The 25999-nt window shown below is 39.7% G+C and overlaps 2 protein-coding genes across 3 annotated transcripts; one reads left to right on the forward strand and one right to left on the reverse strand.

Moving 5' to 3' along the window:
- The first annotated feature begins 306 nt into the window (after positions 1-306).
- On the forward strand, positions 307-8129 carry exosc5 (exosome component 5). The gene is made up of 6 exons (XM_085130373.1): positions 307-461; positions 2901-3014; positions 3235-3356; positions 3473-3613; positions 5927-6016; positions 6987-8129. Exons 1-6 carry the CDS (start codon positions 326-328, stop codon positions 7080-7082), a joined length of 699 nt encoding a protein of 232 aa, XP_084986499.1. The 5' UTR covers positions 307-325; the 3' UTR covers positions 7083-8129.
- On the reverse strand, positions 7283-25306 carry tmem91 (transmembrane protein 91). 2 transcript variants are annotated; one of them, XM_085130372.1, is made up of 4 exons: positions 24745-25294; positions 14961-16576; positions 11332-11478; positions 7283-9526 (listed from the first exon to the last, which is right to left on the reverse strand). In XM_085130372.1, the coding sequence occupies exons 2-4, from the start codon at positions 15393-15395 to the stop codon at positions 9371-9373; spliced, it is 738 nt and encodes a 245-aa protein (XP_084986498.1). In that variant the 5' UTR covers positions 15396-16576; positions 24745-25294; the 3' UTR covers positions 7283-9370. The 2 variants fall into 2 exon arrangements, with proteins under 2 accessions (XP_084986498.1, XP_084986497.1); XM_085130371.1 differs by lacking the exon at positions 7283-9526 and having other exon boundaries at positions 10059-11478; positions 24745-25306.
- Positions 25307-25999: the final 693 nt, after the last annotated feature.

The raw sequence follows: 25999 nt of genomic DNA on the forward strand, positions 1-25999 counted from the left end.
AATAAGGGGAGAAAATAAAAGGTTGGACCCGTTGTGTTTAAATGCGGCTGCTGTCTGCCCTCTAGCGGTCATTGTGATTAACTACACTAATATACAGATGCTGCACTTCCGGTACTTTCAAAATACATTAACCATATTAACGCAAAATAGGGCTTCAGATTGCGTCAGGAAAACGTGAATTATGATGAAAAATATTATTTCTTCTTCGTTGTCATAGAAATATATTACAGATCCACATTTCTTGTGAATTAACTATTTATTAGAGCCAACATTTCTTTCTCATTCTGATGTCATCAGTAAGGAGCCTAAACTAGAGGGAAAACAGATGACGCCATCCGCCTGCGACAAACCTGCTTTCTCCACGATGGAGGTCTGCGGATCTCTGACTGTTTCTTTGAGAGAGTTTGGTTGTGAACAGAGCTTGCTGTCTCGAACTGATGGCTCTGCTTCTTTCGTCCAAGGTAACACTAATTTTAGAAATCATTTATCTGGGCGTTTATTTGCCTCTAAACTGGACGTAAAGGACTGAGAAATGTTAGGGAAGTTAACCTGCCACTTCAGTTAGTGACATGAATTTCTTTACCCTTATACCCAAAATAATATAATAATGAGAATCAGGGGTGCATCTTTTATGCTGGCGTGGGTGGTATGGGGTGGCATGTGCCAGCTTACTTTTGCATATGACAATGTTGTTTATTAAAATAAGGTAGCATTAACTTTGAGCCTAGCTACAACTAATTAATAAAATAAATATATTTATTGCATAGTGTTAACCTCCCTCCAGGGGCGGATCTACTGTGCACATTTTGAATCAACAACATGGGCATTTCAGATTTCAACACAGGTGGTTTATTGTTGAACTTCTTATTAACCCTCTGAGGCTTCCAAATCACATGACCAATTTAATATGACATGCAACAAGATGCCTTCCCACTGAGTCTCCATTACATTTTTATTTGTGTTGAAAGTTAAAACTATATACCAAGAAAAGGTAAAAACTGGATTTTCTAATGACAGCCCGAAAAAACAAGCCACCACTTTCCTATTGGTGGAAAAATGTACCATGTTGACCAATCAAAAAATGATATGGCAAGGCAACAAGAGAGAGAGAGAGATCAACTGTGAGATGTGAGCAATTCCACAGTCATTGGATGTGAGAGGTTTGTGACATTTGGCGTGTTTGGAGTGTGTAGTTAATGTATAGTTAGTGTGTTGTGTAGTTCTTTGTTTTGTTTTTATGTGTCAAAATAAGGCCATGATCAGGGTCCATCATCAGCCACCAGGCCACAACCAGGCTCCATCAAGAGCTAGTGAAGCTACAGGAAAAGGCAGGCGCAGGTTAGCAAGCCTCAGGATTGATTGGGGCTGCAGTAAAAAAGGGGCACAAGTATTGAGAAGATGCTGCCTAAAAGACGTAATGTCAATGAGGAGGAACTGGAGGACATAAAGAAATCTTTGAACTTTATGTCAGAAGAAATAACAACCATTGCAAAACAACAACAAATAATAATCAACTTAATTGAGGATATTAAAGAATTAAGAAGGCAAAGTGAGGAAAAGGACAAGAAGATTGCTATGTTGGAAGTACGAGTGGCAGAACAATATTTGAGAATAACAGATGTGATAGTAACGGGTCTGGAAACCAAGCCATATGCATGGGCAGCAGCAGAAGAGAGTGGGGAGCTGCCTGAGCAAGAGTTGCGCTCCCTGGAAGAACAGGCAATGGGCTTTTTCAAAAGTAAAGGCATTGAAATGGATAGTAAGGACACTGAGGAGTGCCATGCTCTTCCAAGGAAAAACAAGAATCAAAAACCTGCCATTATTATAAGATTTATTAATAGGAAGCAGAAGAAAGAGCTACTGAAGAAAGTTGAAGGGAACAAATGTGTATGTTAATGAACAGCTAATCAAGAAAATGCAGATATTGCAAGATAAGCAAGATTATTAAGAAAACAGAAGAAAATACAGTCAAACTGGACAACAGATTGTAAGGTGTTCATTAAGTGAAATGGAACACCGGAGCAGGCAAAGGTCTTAGTCATTAAAGAGCTGAGACAATGAGAAAAATACAGCTGATAAAATGTAAGGCAAAGCATTGGGATGGTCAATGGCACTTTCAATGCACTGTCAAATTGGTTGGTGCTTGTCTGAGACAAAGTATTGTTAAAGGTAATGATGTGGGGATAAGATGTAAAATAAAGTCAGATGTTTGACACATTTCAAGTAACAAATCAAATGGAAAGTGGGACACTGGGGTATGATAGCAATATAGATACTGACTGTAATTTCTTACCAAAATGTTAAAGGACTGTAATTATTATACAATGGAACAATTTAATAGGAACATAGAGCGAGGTAAGAATATAACGATGGTTCATTTTAATGGTAGAAATCTATATGCAAACTTTAATTTATTAGCGTATATTTCACACACTTTAATCAACCATTTGATGTGATAGCAAGATTATTACTCCAGAATGATTCAGAGATGAGCCCTGTGACAGACCAGAACCCCATCCAGAGTGTACCCCGCCTCTCGCCCTATGGTAGCTGATAATGATAAGCGGAAATGGATGGATGGGTTGGTTCAGTGTCGTGAAAAAAAATATTGTGGTGCAAGAGGAAGAATAAATGTGAAATTTACACAATGAGACTTTGTGTCATTTAGAAGTATCACATCAGCTTTAGTTCTCTTATTAAAAGCTTGTTCTAAATAGGGTGTCTGCGCTTAAGTCCCCCCTTTAAAAAATACATGTGCTGTGAGCACATTTACTGGGTGTCGTACTGCTTTAAATGATTTGATGTTACTACTTTTCCCCTCCTAGATGTCTGTTTATGTGGGGAAAGACATCATCCAGTGTTATTTATTGAATAATGCTCCTTTTTGTTCTTGTCTGAAGGAGACACGAGTGTGATGGCTGGAGTGTACGGACCAGCTGAGGTCAAAGTCAGCAAGGAGATCTATGACCGGGCGACCCTGGAGGTGCTGGTACAGCCCAAAGTAGGGCTGCCAAGTGAGTTTTTTTGGGGGTAAAAATTTTCATTATGCAGCATTGCTTCTTTTATTTTGGGGAAGCTAATGTGAAATAGACCTTTTGCATCCTGATATCTACAAGAATGTCTCTGAGGTTTCTGCTGTGGAAAAGTTGCTATGCCACAGCTGACCACAGGGTGGTGTACGTGAGCTTTCTGCTCGCATTCATTTTTTTATACCGAGATTTGTTTGTTTCCTAGGTGTAAGGGAACGATCACAAGAGCAGTGTGTGCGAGAAACCTGTGAGGCTTCTCTGCTCCTGACGCTCCATCCACGCTCCTCGCTCACTCTCATCCTTCAGGTCCTGCATGATGATGGTTCAGTATCCTTCTGTAAAACTCTGTGCCGCTGCAGGCTTTGAGGTTTATATCCAATCTGCAAGTAGGGCTCTAAAATTGAGATGTTTTCTGTGAGTGTTCTTCCTTACCTGTTCCTCAGCTGCTGTCTTGCTGTTTGAATGCTGCATGTATGGCTCTTATGGATGCAGGATTGCCCATGAGTTGCCTCTTCTGCGGAGTGACTTGTGCCATCAGCACAGATGGGCAAATCATCACAGACCCCACTGCAGCTCAGGAAAAGGTAAATTTAAGACTTTTAGAATGTTGGGTGACAAAAATCTTCCCAAAACACTCTGATGGTGGCTTTTGTCAAAGTTTGAACTAGGGATGCACCGATACCGATACTGGTATCGGGTATCGGGGCTGATACTGTAAAATGTGTGTGTACTCATACTCGTAAAAGCTAACCGATACCATGAACCGATACTAACTTATTTCATTAATCAGAGGGTGGCTTGTCATTTCTGTTGTAGTTTTTTAGATTGGCCACTAGGGGGACACCCCACGCTAAACAGGCACAGGGTTAGACGAGTCAGACTGGCAGCTCCAGATAAAAAAAAGAGAAACTGGAGGCTGCTGTAGCTAGGCTAAACAAAATGTCAGCAGTGTGGACCGGAACTCAACTTTAACTCAGGTTTTGGAAAAGCCATGAAAAATGTCAAGAGAAAAACAACGGGCAGTTAAAATAACAGAGGCTCTGACTCATTTTATCGCTATGGATGACCAGCCAATGCCAGTCGTGGAAAACATGGGATTCTTCTCAGCATACTCGAGCTGCGATATGAAATTCCCAGCCGCCCACACATCAGGGAGATAATGGTGCCAAAACTTTCTAAAGAGGTAAAGACAAGCAGTGTGTGCGGGATGTCAGTCCTTGCTTTAACGGCACAGTGGACTGATGATCCACGGGCAGATGGGGAGTTCGTTCATCAATGCCAAATACTTTCGTTATTTTGTTTGTTTGTTTACAATATGGACACTCTGCAATAATTTAAAAGTTTATTTTATTCTCAAACCTAATTTGTATTTATTTTATTCCAAACAGAAGTGTTTATTTATTATTCTGAAAGCTTGATACAGTGCCAATAGTTCAGTGATATTTTGTTAAATTACAATGTGGAGACTCTGCAATAATGTAACAGAAGTGCTTATTTTTAACTTGAAATTTTTTTGTGGTCATTTTTATTAAGATATTATTTATTATCGGCAAAGAATAAAATAAAACCTGTCTTCCAATTCATTGAGTTTGTGTGTGTGTGTGTGGTAGAAGTATCGGTTTTTGTACTCTGTATCGGCAAGTACTCAGATCCAAGTATCTGTATTGTATCGGTTTGAAAAAATTGGTATCGTTGCATCCCTAGTTTGAACAGTACGTTTCAGTTTTTCTACATAAAAGGATAATAAAGAAAAGCTGTTGTAGTTACTGAAAGACTCTTCAATAGGATTCTTAAATAGAAATAAACTGTAAGGGCTTAAATTGTAACAAATAAATGTTTATAATTACACATTACTTAATTCAGTGTTTCCAACCGCTGTGCGTGGAAGATTATCTGGTTCCACCTGATTAGTACGATCGGCATGAGTAATGGGCAGAACCATTATATTCTCTTCCACTAGAGGGCAGTACAATCACCTGCTCTAATTAAATTGGTGGCCAACTGCCAGTAATACAGAAGACGATGAAGAAGAAAGCATGACTATTACATAATAGTCATGCTGCGAGATGATGCAGCCCGTAATAGCAATCAATAAATATTTGAAAAGAAAAAGTAGTCAGTCTGACCTGGGTCCTGGAGGAAATTCTGACCCAGACAAAGGCCCGAGCACGAGTAGTGCTCAGAAGAAAGCAAAAAAAGGCATACTGCCAACAAACCAAGCCAATTCCTCTATACCTGGTGTGTGGGGAAAAATGATCAACATGCTTTTTGTGACATTTTTGTTAGGTTGTGTGCAGTGTGATTTTTTTATTTTATTTTTTTTCTAATCTGAAATAAGTGCGTGACTCCAAAAGGTTGGGAAAAACTGACCTAATTACTTTGGTTTAGCTTGATTAGCCATGTTATACGTCTTTATCAGTGAAGATAAAACTGTAAAACTTATGAACAGTCCATTTACACCATCTTTCATATTTTCCAGTGCTGTCCAGTGGGGGCCACATCGGAGTCTTTCCTGGGCCAACTCTGGCCCCTGGCCCATATGTTTGACATCGCTGTCATGTAATTGTTGGGATGTTCTCCTGAATACTGCACTACTTGAGGCAACTGTGGAGGAAATTGTATAAATAAAAATAAATTGAATTCAGTTAAATGACAAAGAAAAACAAAAAGATTTTTCTAGAGAAAAATCAGTCAGGCAAGCACAGCGATCCATAGTCACCACCAGCTAAAGTATTCCCTTTTTTGGAATATCTTACTGTTGTCTGTCCAGCGCATCTGTTGTCACTTCCATTTGTATCAGTGGTAATGGTTTTGCTTCTAACGGGACAGATTGACATCTTCTTAATTTCCTTGCTGAATTTCATGGAGCGCCCGTGTCTTGTTTTCTCTCTCAAAAGGAAAGTCGAGCTTTGATGACTTTTGCGATCGACAGCGCAAAACGCAGCGTTTTGATGTCGTCGACCAAAGGATCGTTTTCAGTGCATGAGGTCAGTGGATTAATGACAGGAAAAAAAGAGTGTGCACCATTTCAAATAAACAAAACTGTGAATGCCAAGCCAAAAAAGACTTCTCTAAAGCGTGCTTCAAAGAGAAAAGACTGGGCATCCCTTGTAGAGGCTGTTTGTAGATGTTGCCAAACCAAGAATACATCCTAAAAACCATTTTGGAGTTTCTGCAGTCTTGATAACAATATCATGGAGTATTTTTTTTCTCCTGTTACCCGAAAGGATCATAGTTTCTGGAAATTTCAGGGGGTTTATTTTATATTGCTATTGATCAATCATGTTGAGCAGCCTTTGGTTGCATGCAGCTATCTACATGGAGACTAAAAGAGGGACAGCATTTATCTAAATGCAAGCTATAAATTATCAGCTGATGTGGTTAGACAGGAAGACTGGACTCAGATGAAACTGTCCCATGGGTTCCTGGATTCCCTTTTGATCAGCGGATGACAGGAATGATAATAAATGTTGCCTCTATAAGAAATATCTACTCTTTTGCTTCTTTTTCCTGGAGACGATCCCATGGATCGAAACATGACCTCTTTAAGGACACTTTAAAAGGGAATTGAATGGAAAAATCAAATGGGATTCCCTTTTTTTTGACTGAATAACAAGTATTATTCCAAAAACACTATAATATGAGGTTTACTCTGGCCCACCTACAGGGAACCAGTATGCTGACTGGGTACTGACTGGAGGGGTCATAGTCTCCTTACTTTCCTGGCTGCTCTCTACTGTCCCATCGGAATAACACACTCCCTGCCAAAATTTAAAAAGAAACACTACAACGTTGTTAAGTTTAGATTTGTGATTCTGCTTCATGTGTGACTTTTTGGAAAACGGTTCTTATTTTTGCTTTCTCCCTGTCTGCCTCAGGTCTGATGTGACTTAAATCAGTTGTTGTTGCATTTCATATTTTGTCTGATCGTCAGTTGTTGTTTTTCTTCTCTCACAGCTGCAGCAGTGCATAGCAGTCAGCCAGAAAGCATCAGAGAAGATCTTCCAGTTCTACAGAGACTCTGTCAAGCGGCGATACTCCAAAAGCCTATGAGAAACACGGAGCTTTCTTTTGCCTAGTCTTTTTTTACTTTTATTTTAACAATGCATGCAAACACTGATGTTGTAATAAAATATTTAGGAAACCCCTATGGGCTACAATTTCTTCAGTTCAGTTGTAGACAGCTGTGCTTCATGGTGGGAAGGCTTGTATGAGTACATTTGTGAGAGATCAGAAATTAAAGGAGGAAAGGTGAATGTCAAACAAGTGCATTTATTGGGATTTGCTGATTTTCTTTCACTTTAATATATACATTTAATACAAGGATGTGACCTGGGGAAAAGAAAAGCCCTGAATATTTTTTGTAGTAATAAATCCCATTTGCTGCAACCTTTGAACTTTACTGACTCACACGTTCAGTGTCCGCTTGTTGTCTGTACGAGTGACACAAAGCGAGACGAACCTGAGCAGAGCCTGTCGCAGGACAGCCTCATCGTTCGGAGCAATCCACGTGAAATGCCTCCACATAAATCAATAATTGATGTAACTCAACTGTAACAACAAAGTGTGATTTGTTTTTCTTCTATTAAAATGAAAGTACAGTGGAGACAGACGGTAGTTCAGGATTGTCAGTGTGAGGCTGAATCACAGCGCGTCGACAATGAGAGAGCTGACAAGGGCAAGACACGGAGATACCAGAGGTTTGTCTACTAAAATCTGTTAAAAGTGATCTATTACCAGCTTTGAAACAACACTGGGATTGCAGCAAACATAGTATTTTATATGTACTTGAGCTGTGTGCTCTATAAAACTATTTATCTAAATAGAAAATGTCAGCTTCCACCTTAGTCAATTCTTTATATTTACTTGGATACCCCCCATTTACTATGTAGTTAAAGGCTCAGAGCTTTTTCCAGTCAATTCTGCAACAATGTTGGTCCAATTGAAGGAAACAATCAAAGTTTGCAGCAGGAAACCAACAAGCTCACCATGCAGGGTTTTCTTATGACCAAACCTGGGATGTTATTGAAACATGCATCACAATTTTTGCAACTTTTCTTGGCCCATTTAAATAAAGCATTTGTGTGTTTTTGAACAGAAGTTTTCAGTAGACTTTTTTTTAAGTCAGTCATACTGCAAGAAGCAAGCTCCTGAAGATGTCAGTTCTATTTTTGGTGGAGAAAATAGCAGAATCTATATTTAAGGAGCAGGGTGTGAACAGCCTGGCTGCTTCTAATAATGGAATAGCTGATAAAAGGATCATCCTCAGAGTTTCTTCTGTATTTTTGGCACTTTTTCCAGCTCTTTCCTCCGCTGTATATGTTATGATTTCTTAACCCTGTGTATATATAGAGGATAACATTTAATGTCTATATCTTGAGTCCATTTTCTACCTCCGAGTTTTGCATTTAATTTTAAAAGTCGTGAACGTATTTTCTTATACCAGCAACTACACTCTGTGCGTTAGTTATTTAGTGTTTTGTGTTTTTCAACATGAAGATAATGATTCAGTTGGTATAAACAAAGCAGAGGCAGTCCTTTCTGTCAGTAAACAGTGACTGAAGCAGTGTGAAACCAGGATGAGCTTATCGATGTTCACGTGCAGCATTTCCCTCGGGGTCCCTCCCGTCAGCAAGGAACTCTGGGCTCTCCAAAGGACTATTGCTTCTGGCTCATCGTATGTTTTAAAACATCATCACCAGCTTTCACCCCTCAAGTGACAGTGCTGGCTCAGGCCCTCCCACAGTGAAGTCCATCGGGATTTATCTGCTGCCACGTCCTTGCTGTGACCTCTCATAAATCTGCAGACTCCATCTAATCGTACACTGCCCTCCACTTAGCTCCTCCCAGGCAGACAATGACACATATCCCCACTGCTTCTTATTATTCATCCATTGTTTGTAATGCTGATATCTACAGTGCTGTGGAAAAATGTGAATTTCTGTTTTTCTTCTTTCTTTTTTTTTTTACTTCAGTAATGCTTCACATATGATGACAACTACAGCACAGATTTAACAGAAGGTAACTTAAGTCTTCAAATCACTAAACAAGTAACAGACTGCTTTTTCAATGATTTTTCTTCATGTGCTCAGAACATCCTTTGAGCTGATTTTTCTTTTTATAATCCCGAAGCGATTATAAACGAGACGCCAGCTCCCAGCTTCCGTTTTCAGTGTCGCAGCTTTTCAGCTTGGTGTAGATGAAACGTGACTTCAGACAAGTCGACAGACAAACACTGTGATTATTTGACATTTAACGGTGATATGTTGGCATGTGTTGATCTTCATGAAATATGTGAGAGGTCAGTCTTTTGTATGCGTGTCCGTTTGAAAGAGTTGCTTTTATGGTGGTTTTGCGGACAGGTAAGAAATCAACGCAGTGATGGCACAGATGTACGTTATGATTCCAAACACGATGGAGAGCACCGAGAGCCAGAGAGCCTGGCGAGACGCAGCGTTGGCCCCCTGAAAATCCCCCTGAGCCGATGCCTTGTTGGTCTGAGTAAAAGAGGAGACGAGACACTGAGATAAAGATTAGAGTGAAAAAAAATAGGAGAGAACAGCATTTATCATCATTTGTCAATGTCCTCCCTGGCCTACACTTTCCTCTTCCACTCATTCCAATCTCACGCTAAGCCCATATTATGTTCCATCTCCAAATCACACCCAGCGATTGCAGCTCATTCATCATTTTCTCCTCCTTCCTTCCTTCCTCTCTCCCTCTAGTCCTTGCCTTTGACTCTGACCCCTGTTTTAGGCAGCACTCAACAATATTGGAAATCTATCACCTTGAGGTTTCTTGTTATGACTCTAATTAAACCTTAACGAAGGCCATTGATCTGATCAAAAGGCCTTTGCAGCATGCTGCCAGTTAGCTTTGCAAAAGTGTTAATGGGATTTCTTTCTCCCCTGCACTGCTGGAGGGATGAGTTTATAAAATAAGGGAGTCTAGAGATATTTGTGTAAGGGGTATTTTAATACTACCATAGATAATTGTGGCTAATAAGTTCTTTTTTTCTAGCAATTCTGACTTTTGGGTGACCAGTCATCTGACTTCTGAATAATCACATTTAATAATTTTATCCTGTTTCTTCTGTGGTGAGGGGCCAGAGGTGTTGGCCAGATGAGCGCATGGATAGGACGAGTAGAAAGACAGCCTTGTACATTTACTTAAGCGCTTTAATAACGCACAGTACTTTATTTAAATATTTCCACATTAACATCAATCAATAAGAGCAAAATTAAAGTGATATGCACAACAATGAGTCAGAAATTATGATTGAGCATGTATGTGATTCTAAAAAGTGCCATTTAACATAATAAGCACATTTAATCCTGGAAATAGCCTTCGAAGGGAGGGTAGACCCCGGACAGATTGCCAGTCCTTTTTGATTCAATTTTTTTCTGTTTACATTTTGTATCTGTTAATTAAATTTTCATTAAATATGTGGTGTGCAGATGCTGAACACTTATAGGACAAAGTTGTGTATGAATAGTATAGTTTGCTTAGAACAGCACATTTGTAGTTATATTAACTTTAAGTTTATTCATTTTTTAATGTGGTATCCTGTTAGATTTCAGCTGGACTGGATATATCCATGCTAAAAGGCAGACATTATACATATTATAGTATACATATGGTAGAAAGAGTGACTTTATTATTCAATAAATGTAGGCAAAACACAGTACATGCCCCTTAGCATGTTGTTTAAACCAGTGAGCTCCAACGAGCAGTTTTTATGCGCTGCAATGAAATATTTATGTAAATATTGATTTAAAGACAAAAGTACAGGAATACTATTATTTCTTCTTCTTAGTTTTGTCATGGCTCTATGTATTCCTTGATGCAAAGGTTGTAAATACATCCTGTCACAATACTGACATATGCATGCCCATTAAATTAAGCAACACATAATGAAAAAGATACATAAAAACAGAGGTCAGTGGGTTTTTCAAGCTTATGTCTTCAAGAAATCAATGTGAAGAAATCTGAGTTATGATACCAACAGAGACCATATTATAGACACCTGTAATTCGGATGCAATCTAAGTGTTTTATCTAAAGTTCTCAGCTTTGTACTATTTCAGAAGTGTGATTCTGCAGGTGTAATCTCCTTGTCACAGCTCTCCTCCATAAATCCTTCACTTGCGCAACACTAAAGAACTGGACTCGTTGATCGTCCACACATACTGCAGAGGGTAAAAACTCACCCTCAGCTGTGAACGATAGAGCCAAGTTGTATCTTGTCTGCTCAGGACTGAGGGTGTGTCTGTGTGTGTTTGTGTGTGTGTGTGTTCGTATACCTTCTGTGAAAGATAGAAGGCAGCGATGCCCAGGGGCCAGAAGCAGCAGAGCATGGAGAAAAAGGCCAGACCCAGGTAGTCCTGAGGGATCATCAGAGGGAAGTTGTTCTCACTGTCTGTATCACTAAAATCATCGATGGATGAGTCCTGGGATTCAAACAGAGTGCGTTTAGGTTGAGTTCAGGATAGAAAGCGATAACATACATTATAAAGAAATACTTTTAGGGTGATTTGTTTTTGTTTGGGCACATTTTCAGATATTTGTCTGTGAGATTTCAGCCTTCACAAAAATGCAGTAGGTATTACATTAATTTCATTTTCCTGCAAATGAAAATTACACTGAAACTTTTCAAATGTAAGGTACTGTGCAAGGACGGTTTGTAAAGTGAATAAAAAAACCATTTTGACTCAAAGACGTTTGTTTCAAAATGAGTCTCAATAAAATTTGTGGGTTAAGAGAAAAACTGAGACTTTGTTTCTAGAGAGGAATACATATTTCTGAAGATCCATTTCATGGATCAGTACTGCTGCAGCCCTGTCAACTTCCTTCAGTTTATTTCCTCAAGGTGCCAGTGCACAGGTGCATAAGTAAAAACCAACCTTGCTTTTTTGTCATTTCTGTAATCTACCTCTTTGTGTCCATCTAACAAAGATACCTCTTGTTGTCTTAAACATACAAAGATGATCTACTCCAACATTAAGTGAAACACGCTGTTTCTCTTATATTCAAGTCATCCACAACAACTAAAAACTTTGCTAGTGTCTGAAAGATAATGTGATTGAATGGGGTTAGTCTGGATATGCACTAGCTCTGCTGACCGCGGGGCACTTTATGACTCATGCATCTTTTTTGAAACAGCTGCATATTGAGTCTGACTTGCTCTCTCACAATGACCCTGTCATGCCACTTTGGTCATTTTACTTTGTGTAAGAAATAGTTGTACAATTCCAAAAAAGGCTTTTGTTATATTTTAGTAACTGTTCTGTAAACCAGCAGCAAACATAGACATAAAGTGTTTTTTTGTTTTTACTAAACAAGATAATTAATTTAAAGCTTGGATCACAGGGCTATTTCTATTATGCCTGTTCTACTGGTCAAAAAAAATCTTTCTATAGTTGGGAAGTATTTTTATAGACATAAAATCCTTTTTGTGTTGATGAGAAGCAGGGAAATCAATTTAAGCAAAAGTCAGTTATAGCCTGTGCTCACATGTAAAATCAATCAGGATGGGACACTTATTTTTCCATAATGTTGATCATGGAGCAATCAGTGAGTTTCATGTGTCAGTTTAAGTTCTTTTATAAAAAAAAATTTGAAGTGAAGCAAAGTAGAAGATGTTGTCTTGTGCAGATTTGAGGTCACTGCAAGGTTTTATTCCCACAGGCCCAGGACTCTGCATCACTGCACTACTGCCAGCATTCAGAATGAGCTTAAAAAATATTTTACACAAGCTCTCCTTTTGTCCTTGGGGAACAAACTCTTACCTAAACTTTGTGGCAGCCAGCTGCTGTCGATTTTAACGGTGTGTAGTGCTACTGTGTATTTGTGTTTTTACTTGCATTCTTAATCAAAGTAATAATCATTAAACATCCCTTAGCCTTTTAGTTCTAGTTATTTAAAAAGCTTTTACTTGACCTTGATGTGAGACTAAACAGTACAAACACTAACGTTATTTATTGGTGACATTTAGAGTATGTATTATTTTGTTGACTGCTGTTGGCATCTCGTAGCTAATTTATATTTTACTTCATGATGGGCTTTGCTCGGTGGTCTATGATATAGAACTGGCACTATGGTGTCATTACCTGTTATGCAGCAGGAGAGCAGCTTTATGTAATCTGTCTTTTTGACAGTAAGCATTCAATTGCTGCTTTGCTCGCATGTCTATTTTAAGTTCCTCTTTGGTTTCCAGAACCTGCACTGACAGTATGAGGCTCCATTGCTTTTTCTGTAGCATGTTTCAGGAACGAAGAGGATCTGGTTGAGCTGAGGAGAATTATTTTATAAAACTAATATGGGCATCTACATGCAAACTTTCAGGTTTGTTACTTTTGAAACTTAACAGACAAACAAAGGACTACTTGAGAAACGAATGCTTAATTTCAGACCTATCTAAATATTCCCGAATCGTCTGTTTGAACAATAGCAGGAAAATTTGTTGACCTGCTTTTATTTCCTGTACGGTTGCACAAGCTCTGTTGTCGGTACAAAAGAAGAAAGAGAAGACATTTTTAAGTGTCTTACATCCAGTGATGGGAATAACGGCATTACAAGTAACGGCGTTACTTTTTTCAGTAATGAGTAATCTAACTAATTACTATTTCTATCGTTATAACGTCGTTACCGTTACTAACAAGAAAATGCGGTCGCGTTACTATTTTTCAACAAACAGACGGTTGAAGCTGTCTTCAGCTTACCGCATTTTATATCAGTTCCACGGAAGTAGCTGTAAGTAATCTGGACGCTACAGCTTTAAGCAGCTATTTGACTGAAGAAGAATAAAGTAGTCGTGCTAAGCCAATCACATGACCACTTCAAGATGACAAAGCAACAGGGTGATATATACCAGTTTTCAAATTGTGTTGATAGGCCACGTAAAACCAGAGTCATGATAAACATATACACAGCGTTTTTTCCTCAATAGTTTCGTCACGTTTACTGTCTAAGGACAGCGCAGCGAGCACTCTCTGCTTATGACAAAGAAAAACTAAAACAAAAAAAACCTGCCCTTTCGTGTTGGTGGAAAAATGCACCATGCCGACCAATCAAAAATGATATGGCAACATGACATTTTGTTGTTTAGGGAGAGGGGGAAGTTTTAGGAGTGAGGGTGACAGAGAGAGAGAGAGTTTTGAGATGTGAGAGATTTGTGACGTTTAGCGTGTTTGGAGTGTGTAGTTAATGTGTCGTCTTGTAGTGTGTAGTGTTGTGGATAGTTTTGTGTTATGTGTCAGAACAATGCTCAATGAAAACAGTAGGAGTGATACACCTGCAGGTATCAGGCTGTGATGTTCTCCTTTATAGTGGACAGAAATATTTGGAGTGGCACAAATCATTTGTGTGGCATCTTACTGAATGCAGAACAGCTGATTGTTCTGTAAATAGTTTGAAATGGTTATAAAAAATGCTAAAAGATAAATGGTTTCAAATAACTGTGTTGTTTGCAAAACTTGTGCATATGATTTTAAAATTGACCATTTATATTTGTATTTAAAGTTATGAAATATGATCCATAAACATGTTTGTGGTTGTTACAGTAAAAAATATAACTTTTTCTACTCGGATTTTATGTTTTTTTGTCTGATTTTAGAGCAATTGTGTTAATACAGTATGTCAAAATGAAAACACAACTGTAAATTCAGACACGTGAGGTTGTGCTGAAAAGGATGATACCAAACAAGGCAAAGTAAACAGTTTTTAAAGGTGAAATGTGGTTAAAAATGGCCAAGTATACCCTGGACCCCAGAGGGTTGAACATTTTTTTTAAGTAACGCAATAGTTACTTTTCAAGTAATTAATTACTTTTAGAATCTTGTAACTCAGTTACTAACTCAGTTACTTTTTTGAAAAAGTAACTAGTAACTATAATTAATTACTTTTTCAAAGTAACTTGTCCAACACTGCTTACATCAGATTCAGGGAGCAGGTCATCCTCATCGTCCATGCTGTAGGATGCACTGTGGAAGTCTTGCGTCTCAGCCAGCAGCTTCCTCTCCAGTGTTGAACCTGGCCGAATGTCCACAAACGTGGTCTCCAAGTAGTCTTTGTTGAGCAGGGCATCTGTATGGCCCCAAATGGGGGCTGCTGGGTAAAAGGACTCCAATGTGCGTGGTAAGGAGCAAGGATCCAGTAGCTGCTGTTGCTGAAGCTCAGGGGGATGTCCACAATAGCCCCTCCATGTTAATGGAGGGTAAGCCCTGTCCTCCTCACACTTAACCAAGATTCCCTTGAACAGCCCACCTGGGGCCTGTCCAGTTCCAGGTCCCAGCCCCGGCCCTGGTCCCCAGTTGTTATTGGCACTTTCTCCCAGAAGAGGGTGCTCCAGCTCATCTAGATTCTCCATCCTTTCCTTTTTAATACCAGCCACCCAATAGGTGACCACATCAACAACCAAATGCAATCTACAAATCGGTCAACAGAGCTTCTCCCTGAAGAGTCCAATGGGCTTACAGTATGCGAAGGCAGCTGCTTTGCTGGCTTTAGTATTTCAGTGATAATCCATCTTTAATCCTATTCTTTAATTTTTCTCTTGTTATAGGGCTTGGCCCTGGGGTCAACAAAGCATGCCAGATTTATGTCAGAGTGAAACAAGCAGCGGTAGCTTTGTCCTGTGAAATGTTCAGCTGGAGTGACGTTGGATAATTCAAAAATGTCCTCTCTTCACATGTCATAAACAATTCTTTAAGGACTTGATGGTTCAGGGTTTGGCCTGTGTCTTCCATTTCACATGGCTGAGTCAGTTCGTATTTGCTAATGGTAGCTACTTTTGCTTTCACGCACTATGAAAATCTCAAATCTGACGATGAAAGATCTCGATTAGTCCTAGACAGTTTAATAAAAACAACGTGCAATGGAAATTCAGTCTGACTGTAGTGTGACTGAAAAACTCTTTCAATAAAATAATACACACTAATCTAAGCACACTGACTTGGCAATGGTGTAAAAGCTTCAGATGTCAATCCTTCCCCAGTTACACAATGAAAGAGGGCAATTAGTTAGGAGTTGACAAGAATAACTTAAAAGTCTTTCCAGCTGTCATTACATACAGCAAAGTGTTTGTTCCTCTGCAAGAGTGTGAAAAAAGTGGACTCAAACTGCTTTCAAAAAGAAGCAGTGCCCCTTCAGATGACAAAACTGTCACACAGTGGGGCGTTCTGAAGCATGAATATACACAACCTCCGGCAGCAGTCAAACTAGTGGAGCAACAAACGGATTGGGGCCATATTTGAGGGCAGTTAATCTGTAAAAGCAATGAGGCTCCAAAAATAGAATCCTATGGAGCACATCCGCAGGTCAACAGGCCTGTGAACATGCCTGTTCCTTTGTTGTTGCTGCAGGAAGCGATAATGAAGAAATAAAAGTCCTCTAGTGTTGATTTATTGCTGCGGGTTGGCTACTTGGTATGGCAGCTCTCCACTGGGACATGCAATTTTAATGCTTAGCATCCACCTTAAGAGGGTTTCATTCAGGATAGATGAGGACGAGGAATCTCTCTATCCAGATCGCCAGTGACGACGCTGATGTCTGTTAAGAGAAGAACAAGGTCACACAAAATATTTATACTCTACACTTTTACTCATATTTAGTTTGCGAGGGTTGTGGGCTCAAGCTACTTAAACTCCTGATTCACATGCGCGTAGATAACTTCATACAGAAAAAAAGCTGCACTCTTATTATATATCAACCCTTTTTTTTACTCCAGTAAAAAAGAATCTTACTGTGAGACTGTGCATCTTGATCGATTTACCTAATAAGCTCCCAGTAGAGCAGAGGATTAGCGTGATTTGAAAGGTTGCCTATGAAAATGAACCTTTCCCTTATGCACTTTTTATGCACTAAAAAAAAGAGTCTTTCTGTTGGTTACATAGGGATTTTTTATATTGTGTATATATCCATATTTTTATGAATTGTAGCAGGTATGGCTGAGGAAATGTTGTCTTTCTTATAGGATTTTTACTCTTACATGAACCAGTTTTATACCAGTTTCAGCCATATATAAACTCTCAGTCCAAAAAGCTAAAAATTCCTTATGGTTAAATTGTGAGTAAAATAGCGAGGAGTGAAAGTACTTCTTTTCTGCTCCATTCTGGCCCATTGTGGAGCCTGAGCTGGTAACTTTCCAGTACTTTTCCAAAGATTTAGTCAATATTATAAATATGTAAACATCAGTTAGACACTTTCAACTGTTGTTGATGGAGGGGCACAGCTGCTGTCACTGTATTTATGTATTTTGATACAGCTACACAATGTAAAAATTGTAGCAGTGTGGATAATGATGTAACAAAGCCTATGCGCTTGTTCAGGTAGACAACTCAAGCTGTGTTGCGTCATTCACACACAACATGTCCCAATATGTTGGTCTATTTAAACTGCAAACTTTCCAGTATTCCTCTTTAACATGTCATTGCATGCTTTTGAAATCTCCACCCTCTCAACATCTATTTCCAGAGAAATGATTGTTTATTATTCCCCATTTTCTATCTGTGTCTTACATTCAGTTGCTATTACTGGGCGGAAACACCTTTGCCTTCAGAACTGTCTTAAATCTTCTTGGCATAAAGTCACAAGGTGCTGGAAATATTTTTTTATTTTTTTATTTTTTGGAAATAATATCAGAGATTTTAGTCAGTATTGAGATGATAACATCAAACAGTTGCTGATTCAGATCTGTAAGCTGCACATCCATGAAGGGAATCTCCCTTTTCACCACATGCCAAACGTGCTTTATCGCAATGAGATCTGATAACTGGAGCCCCCAGGGAAGAGGCCATTTGAGTTCAGTGAGGTTATTGTCATGTTCAAGAAACCAGTGAGTTGGTTTGAGATGATGATATTTTGTGCTATGGGAATTTATCCTACTGGAAGCAGCCAGCAGAAGATGGGCACGTTGTAGGCATAAAGGGATGGACATGGTCAGCAACAACTCAGGTAGGTTGTGCAATTAAAACAACGTTCAGTTGGTACTATGGGCCCATAATGGGCAAAGAAAATATCCCCCACACCATTACACCATCACCACCAGCCAAGTGGCCACTCTCCTTTGACCCCTGGCATAAACAAGGTATTGTCACCCTGAGAACTGCTGCTCATTGGGCATTTTCTTTACTTTTTTTGGACCATTATCTGTAAACTGAGGAAGTTGTATGGGAAAATCACACTAGATTAGCAGTTTTGGAAACAATCAGACCAGCCATCTGAAACCAGCAACCATGCCACATTCATGTCACTTGTTCTAATTCCCAGTTTGAACTTTTGGCAATAACACTTGAACTCTTGAAAGTGGTTACATGGTTAAGAACCTTCACAGACATTATATGGTTAAATGCACTGAGCTGCTTCCATGTGACTGGCTGATTATATATTTGCATTAGCAAGCAGTTAATCAGGTTTAAATAACATATAATAACTAGGGGTGCAACGATACTCGTATCGATATTGAACCGTTCGATACAGTGCTTTCGGTTCGGTACGCATATGTATCGAACAATACAACATTTTTAATTTATTTTATCAGCTTTCCTTCTGACGGTGCTGTCTGTGTTGAGCGCTCAGTGGATCTGCGCTCGACAGTGCAGCCTAGGCGGAGTAGTCGAACACAGATTCACTGAGCGCAGGGCAAGCTAGCGAGAGAGAAGTTAAGCTTGTTGCAACATGGCAAATTGAACCTCCCCCACCCTCATTCAGATCTGGCGTTTGGAACTATTTTGGTCTTCATGTGACGTATGACCCTGAAGGTAAGCTGTCATGGACTAAAGTAAAACAGTATGTCAGATGTGCCACGCAATGCTCAATTACATGAGTGGGAACTAGTGTGTTAGCGCAGTTAGCTCGTTAATGTGTTGACGCTGTCCAGCCCCACACACGGGGCAATCCGCGGTAGCTCGTTAACGGAGATTTGCCGTGTTGTGGCGTTAACCTCATTTCAGATTAAGGCTGACAGCACTAGTGGGAACACAACGAATATGACTGTACATTTACCCGATAGCATCCTAGTGCAAAGACAAGTGGAAGCAGACAAAAACAACAAGCACGCATACAAACTTTACCCGAGTCATTTAGACAGCCGTTAGCACATGATTCTCCTTATGGGGACCTGATATGTTTACTATGCTGCTGAGAATATAGCCCAGAAGAAGCGTATAGTATAGCTTTTATTTTGGAAAGAGCCATTTCTCTGTAATAAACTCTCTTTTCCAAAGATGAGTGATTCCTCAATCAGATACAGGGCTCGCAAAATCGCTAGCCCGACGTCCCGGGGCTAGCGATTTTTCCAGTCGGGCTGCCCTGCTCTGCTCGTCGGCCTATCATAGGAAGGAAAAATATATGTCAATGCTTTTGCATTCTTTCGGAAATGTAGCTGGGTAATTATGTCATTGGCATCGATGAGCCACTGTCAATATGTGACATATTGAAATCGCGTTTGAATTTGCGCTTGTTTTTTGCTTTCACTTTGCAAGCGCGAACTGTGTATAGAGAGCGACAGCACTGATTGGTGAGTGATGATAATTTGCGCACCAATTCCTCTGACATCGTCTTATCAATCGTTAGCTTACTATGCAAACATGACAAGTGAAATCTCCCGCAGCTTAAACATGTGAGAGGTTGATCGCGCAGAGAATCGCTGAGCGTTATGTGAATGCGTGTGTAAAAGTAGCAGGATATATATTTTAGTTCTGCTGAGCCAAATAAGACAGGTCAGGGTGAAGACGTGACAGCCAAAGAAAAGCTTACCACAAAACGGAAAAGTTATGACAAATCAGACTATAAGGCAAAAAGAAAGTGCAGCTTTATGGTTTCATGGACAAAAGAATTTCTGTGGCTGCAATATGACGAGCTAAATAACCAGGGCTGCACATAAGTGGTCCGCAGGTGCGCATTCGCTGTCAAAATAAAAAACGTGCACAAGATATGAAGTTGCAACGCGTGTTTGCATACATAAGATTTTCTGGAGGAGGACAGACATTTGTTTAGAACTCTTAAAGATGTCGAAGAAGCTCCTTTAAGCAATTACTTTGGTGTTCCTCCACCTCCAAAGAAATGTCAGGAGTCCGAACCACAAAAGAAGCGGGTATTCTCGGAAAAGTGGTTGCAGGAGGTGAGCTGGCTTCAAACAAATGATGAACGCACAGAGAGGTGGTGCAGAATGTGCCGTGAAAATTTAATAAATGACAAATTAATAAAAAGGCATGAACATTTTTGTGTATCGAAAAAATATCGAACCGTGACACCAAAGTATCGAACCGAACCGAACCGAACCGTGAATTTTGTGTATCGTTGCACCCCTAATAATAACATATATTTTAAGTTACTGCTGACTATATTTTGTGGGAAATCACAAGCTCAGAGCTGTCGCATTCCTTGGCTTAAGGTAAGCTTGTTTTTCTCCAAGAGAAATTGGATGAAATAGAAGCGATTCTGAAATTTTTCAACTGTTCACACATTTTAGCGACATTGGAGATCTTTATCCAGTGGCCTGTAATGCATGATCTGATATCCCTACATCATCATCAGTTAATATGTAATATGTAAACTGTTAGTTTAGTTATCTGAAATGAAGAAATTAAGCTCATGTAAAACTGACTTTGCATTTTCTAAAGTAAGAATATCTCAAATTAATCAATCATAATTGAGTGGTAAAGATTTGCTACTGTCAGGTGACAAGCAGGAAGCGATGAAAAAAAAGTCTTTTCATTCCCGGCAAAATAACAAAGTGTCATTTCAACAAACAACATAATATCTCATCAGTAAGTATTTACTCTGCATGGTATATTACTTCACAGGCTTAAGATCAATTCTGTGACTCACTGCACGCTTCACCGCACCACACAGGGGGGAAAAATGGATTAATTGGGTGTCTTTGGGCTGGCGTATGCTGAGGGCTCCATTTTCTGCTTGCCTTATGGAGGCTGAGTGATTGTTCAACAGAGTGACGTCAGCAAAAGCTCTGTGCAAACTGCCTTCCTCTCCTAACACATACGCACACATCTGGACATATGGTGCATTTTGCACACACGCTCATGTAACACTAATATTTGTAGCACTTCACCAGCCTCCCCTCTCCCTTCTGCCCCCTCCCAATTGCTGCAGCTTCATTCCAGGAGAGATGCACTCAGCTTTATTACACCCTCTCCCTCCCTCCTCCACCTCTGCCTGTCCACCATAAAAAGACTTCTGTCAGCTGTATTATAAGCCTGCCTCCTTTTCTGATTCTGCAACACTCATAAAACATCCAGTCAGGTAGAAGGAAGGTTGCAAGGACGCTGCTGTATATCACCGGCACCACTTTTACAAGAGACCCTCTTCTCTCTCTCCCTATCTCTGTCCTTTTAGTCTGGTGTTTTGTCATACACATATACAAGCACGCATCTTCTCAGCTCCCTCCATATCCCTCTTCCTTTTCTTTGATCTGACTCTGTTCCTTTTTTTTAATCCAGCCAATACTTTTGGCAAAGCCACTGTACTAAACTTAAAACTTGTCTCTTTGAGTAGCGTTTCCACTTACTACATGAAAAGACAGCTTGTTCTTAAGACATCGAAATATGCAACTAAAGTGAAATATTGCCTTAAACCCCTGTCGTGAAAGTAGAGAACTGTTGCTGCTGACTCTTACACAGATTTTCAGCAACTCTGCAGTCTTTTTGACACACACTGACTCGCTGTCTCTCAGCATACATTCACATTCTCACTGGAAGTAACGGCTGCAATATTTCATCCGATACAGATCAAGATGCAGATACAGTGAACACACTCATGGGAAAGAAATAGCATAGTGGCTGTAGGAAATTGGAGCTGTAAACGCTTGCAGACTGTAATAAAAAGGCATCCTGAAGAACAGCGATGTCAGGCTGATAAGGCCAGAGCAGGCTCTGAGATACGCCAAATGAAATTCTGAAAACGCAAGCGGTGGTTAAATGGCCCTATTGATTTCATTTCCAAACTCTTTTTCTCCCTTTTGCTCTTCCTTGATCTGTACAGAATGACTGAGGAGAGGAGAGGAAGCTGAACAGAAAAGATAAGCAAAAAACAGGCAGGATCGTCAAGAGCGTCGCACAGCACATGAAGCTCAAAGTAACACCATGTTCCTATGGAAACACATTCACCATGGAGTGGAGTGCTCACTGCAGGATAAATGAAGCAGAGGCTAATTTGCCATTTCAGTACTGTTCCTCTGCTTGGCTTGATAATAACTGGATGGGATAATTCCAGCATTACTGTGCCTTCCAGTAAAAATGTAACTGTCATTTCAGAGTGCAAAAGATAGATAATTTCCACAGAATCACTCTGTAATAACAAATGAGTGCAGTCATGCCAGACACTGGGAATACTTAAACCCCCTGCGCAGAATGTGTGTATGACAGTGTGAGCTCATTAATCGGTCCATGGCATGTCCTGCTCTAACACACACACGGACACACACAGTCATTTAGTTTGCCTCACAATACATGCATTCACAAACACACTTTGCAGTCCGTTGCAGCCTTGCATCACCTTGCCCTTTTAGACACACAAAAACAAACCCTTTGAAGCAATCCACGCCAACCAGCCCACATGTTCATGTACACAGCTGCACCATAGTCAGATTGTCTCTTTTCACACACATATACGCACTGCTCGCACAGCTGGTGCTCATGTGCAGTGAGGCCCAAGAAATGAGAAGTTACCCATCTGTACTACGTTGCACATTGCTCCAGCATCTCTGCGGAATATGTAGTATGTTGTAGTCAGTCGTCTGCAATATGAATCTGAACGCATCATAGGACACATTCCACAGTGATGCGCTATATTTCTCAATGTTCTGCTATTTGTGGTAAATGTGTATATCGTTTGTGTTGTTTGTGGGAATGCTTTCTACATGAATGAATGAACAACGGTTTATGTTAATGTTACTGTGTAATAACATTTCACCATTTAAGATAATGTTACTTGTTTGTGCTTGCCGAGCAGTTACATATCAAACAGTGTGTGCTAGTAATTTGCAGTAATTTTGGTACTTGTCATGTAAAATAAAATGTGAAAATCTGATGAAAGAGCATTAGAAAACACACACAGTGAAACGCTGCACTACAGGGAGACGATTAGAGACATTTTTAAACAAATCTGCAGTTTCAACTGTAAACCACTTACTAAAGTGTGTGAATGTGAGAGTGAATGAATAGTGGTATTGTAAAGCGCTATATAAATCCAATCCATTATTATTATTATTATTAAAGATGCAAAATAACAAAAATGTAATCCAACACATTAATTTAAGATTCCTGTGCTTTAAATTAATGTTAAAAATGTCTTCATTTATACAATAAAGGACCTCAAAACATTGTAGTAATAGACAACAATTAAAGTATACACCTGACAGCCAGTAAGACTAGCATAAAAGTAATTTTTACGCTCCAAAATAGTATTTCTGTTTTCTTGAATTCCTAAACCCCCTGAAATATTATCTGACCGTTTTTTGTTCAGAAAAGCAAGTTTCATTTTAGCTATGCTGCGCAAATGTGTGTACTAAACAAGGCTGCACAGATGTCATTCATACTGTGTTTACATCAACTGTCCTTCAGTGTAATGACCTGTACACCTGTATTTTTATCTGTGGCGTGTGTATGTGTCCTAGGGTTAATCTCAATGTGGTCACAAAATTCTGTCAGGATCCACCTTAAAACTTTAGAGAAAAAGCTGGTTCACAAAAAGTAAAGCTTTCAGGACTTGGCTTGTCATGCTGTACTTGCTGGAATGTTTATGATTAAGCGCTAATGTAAGCCTTTGAGGAACAAATATAAATCAGTGTGTTGCAATGCAATAATGACTTGATTAGAAAATTAGTTTCTTGCAGATGAGCAGCACTGTTTCTTACATAGTTTCATTATCATCATCATCACAGACCGAGGGCATGGTGTGTGCACCACCCACCCCCCGCAGAGAAAAGACCTGCTCTTAATTAGGACTGCTGGCAAGCAAAAAAAACAACCCAAAAAACCAAAACACCCTGCATGTCTTTTGAAAGCACTTGGGCTAGGTTTTTTAAGCAGTTTCCCACCGGACATTTTACATTTAACACTTAAACTGATCTGCCAATTCAGATGCTGGCTGAAGGCTGAAATAGCTTTAGATGTACTACCTAAATTAAAAACAAAAAACAAAAAGGAAGTGGCTTTTATCAGGTGGTCTCTGTGACTGTGCTACGGTGCTCAATACTGCACAGTAGGCTTACTATACAGCAATAAATAGCTAAAGAAACGTTAACAATGGAGCATATATATGTATATATGTATATATGTATATATATATATATATATATATATATATATATATATGTGTGTGTGTGTGTGTGTGTGTATATATATATATATATGTATATATGTATATATATATATATATATATATATATATATGTATATATATATATGTATATATATATATATATATATATATATATATATATATATATATATATATATATATAACGAGCTCCCACTGTGGTTGAAATACTATCAGCCTGTTCTTCAGAGAATTACATACATACGGTTAACATGACAAACATAAACCGTCTTAATAAATTAATAATAAATATTAAATAATATTATTACTGGTTCGACCGTTTTTATCTATCCAGCTTTCTGTCTTTTCATCCTCTGACTTTTAAAAAAAGGGGGGCTGAGTGTAAGTAACACCGGAATTTTCTTTGAATATTTCCTCACCTTAACGTCGGAAACTCTGATCCGTCCTGTCCTCGAGGTGAGTCCCGGTGGAATCCAGTGTCCCAGTTTTAACAAGTCCACAGGGCTGGATGCTGTTACACAGGGATCCTGCGCTGTTCTGCTCGCCTTTTCACGTGGGAGGGTGCAGAAAGCGTGTACATTTCAGCGTATAGCTAAATACGAGCACTCGTGTTTGTGTGGGAGTGGGACGTGTGCGCGGAGTTACAGTCAAACTTGTCAGTATCCCATCAGCGGTTCCTATGCGGCTGTGAATGCATTTGGATGTAGCCGTTAATACACCTGTGCAACCTGGCAGCAGTAAACGTGCATGCTTAGTCAAAAGCTCCCGTTTCCCCAATACAACATTTCCTATCGTATCCCGCTCAGTCTCTCCCCTCTCACGGAGAAAAGAAGGGCCTTGCTGTAGTTACACCACGTCAACTTTCTTCTGCCACACTCAGCTTTTCTCTGACTTTCCACGTTGAAGCATCTCTCTCTCTCTCTCTCTTCTGCTCCTCCACCCCCTCTGTCTTCTCCCTCTCCTTATTGTCTTTTCTCAGCGCTTCTGCTACCATATTATGGCGGAAAAACTGGGTCCTAAAGCCTGTTGGTCCTCACCCTGTATTTGATGTGTTTCAATTACTCTCAGAACCTCTTAAGCTTAGTAAGAGAAACGTGCACATGCAAAGTGAGGACATTTGCCTTTTCTTACTTCTTTAAGAGGATTACCAGGGTCAAGACTTGATTTTGGGTTGGAATTAGGATTTGGGTTAAGACCAGGGATCTAGCGGGGAGGTTTAAGGTTAGCCTTAGCAAAACAAATGTATGTGTCCTTTGGGATGCCATTTGATTTGAGCATTCTGGACAGGCTGAAAATACAATACCCGCAGGCAAGGTGCAAGTATGAGATGAAAAATCTCATTTATGCTGCTGCATGTAGCAAACACAAAAGTGGACACAGGCAGCAATCAAAACGGAGAGGGAACAAAAACTGAGGGAGGGGGAGCCAGAGGGCGGTTGATTATTATGCAGTTGCTTTCTTTAGGCCTATGTATATATGTGCTATTCCAGAGTGGAGGCAGTGAGATGCCCTCCGGCAAGGATGACTCCACTTTGTGTCAGTCCTTTAATGTCGGCTTCACCCTGTGACCCACTTTAGTCACCCAGGCCAGCTCACATTAAGATCTCCAGTCAGAAATAGTCTCAAGATGCAAAAACAGACATTCCTGCTTTGGGCCATGCTTATTTTGCCTTT

The sequence above is a fragment of the Neolamprologus multifasciatus genome, chromosome 14 (assembly GCF_963576455.1).
Source record: "Neolamprologus multifasciatus chromosome 14, fNeoMul1.2, whole genome shotgun sequence".
Taxonomy (NCBI): Eukaryota; Metazoa; Chordata; class Actinopteri; order Cichliformes; family Cichlidae; genus Neolamprologus; species Neolamprologus multifasciatus.

Coding starts and splice junctions, on each gene's coding strand:
- exosc5 (XM_085130373.1), top strand. CDS start 326: ATGACGCCATCCGCCTGCGACAAACCTGCTTTCTCCACGATGGAGGTC. Junction 3,357..3,472: donor TCCTGCATGATGATGGTTCA/GTATCCTTCTGT, acceptor CCTGTTCCTCAG/CTGCTGTCTTGCTGTTTGAA. Junction 3,614..5,926: donor CCACTGCAGCTCAGGAAAAG/GTAAATTTAAGA, acceptor CTCTCTCAAAAG/GAAAGTCGAGCTTTGATGAC.
- tmem91 (XM_085130371.1), bottom strand. CDS start 15,395: ATGGAGAATCTAGATGAGCTGGAGCACCCTCTTCTGGGAGAAAGTGCC. Junction 11,479..14,960: donor ACCTGCTCCCTGAATCTGAT/GTAAGCAGTGTT, acceptor TTTGAATCCCAG/GACTCATCCATCGATGATTT.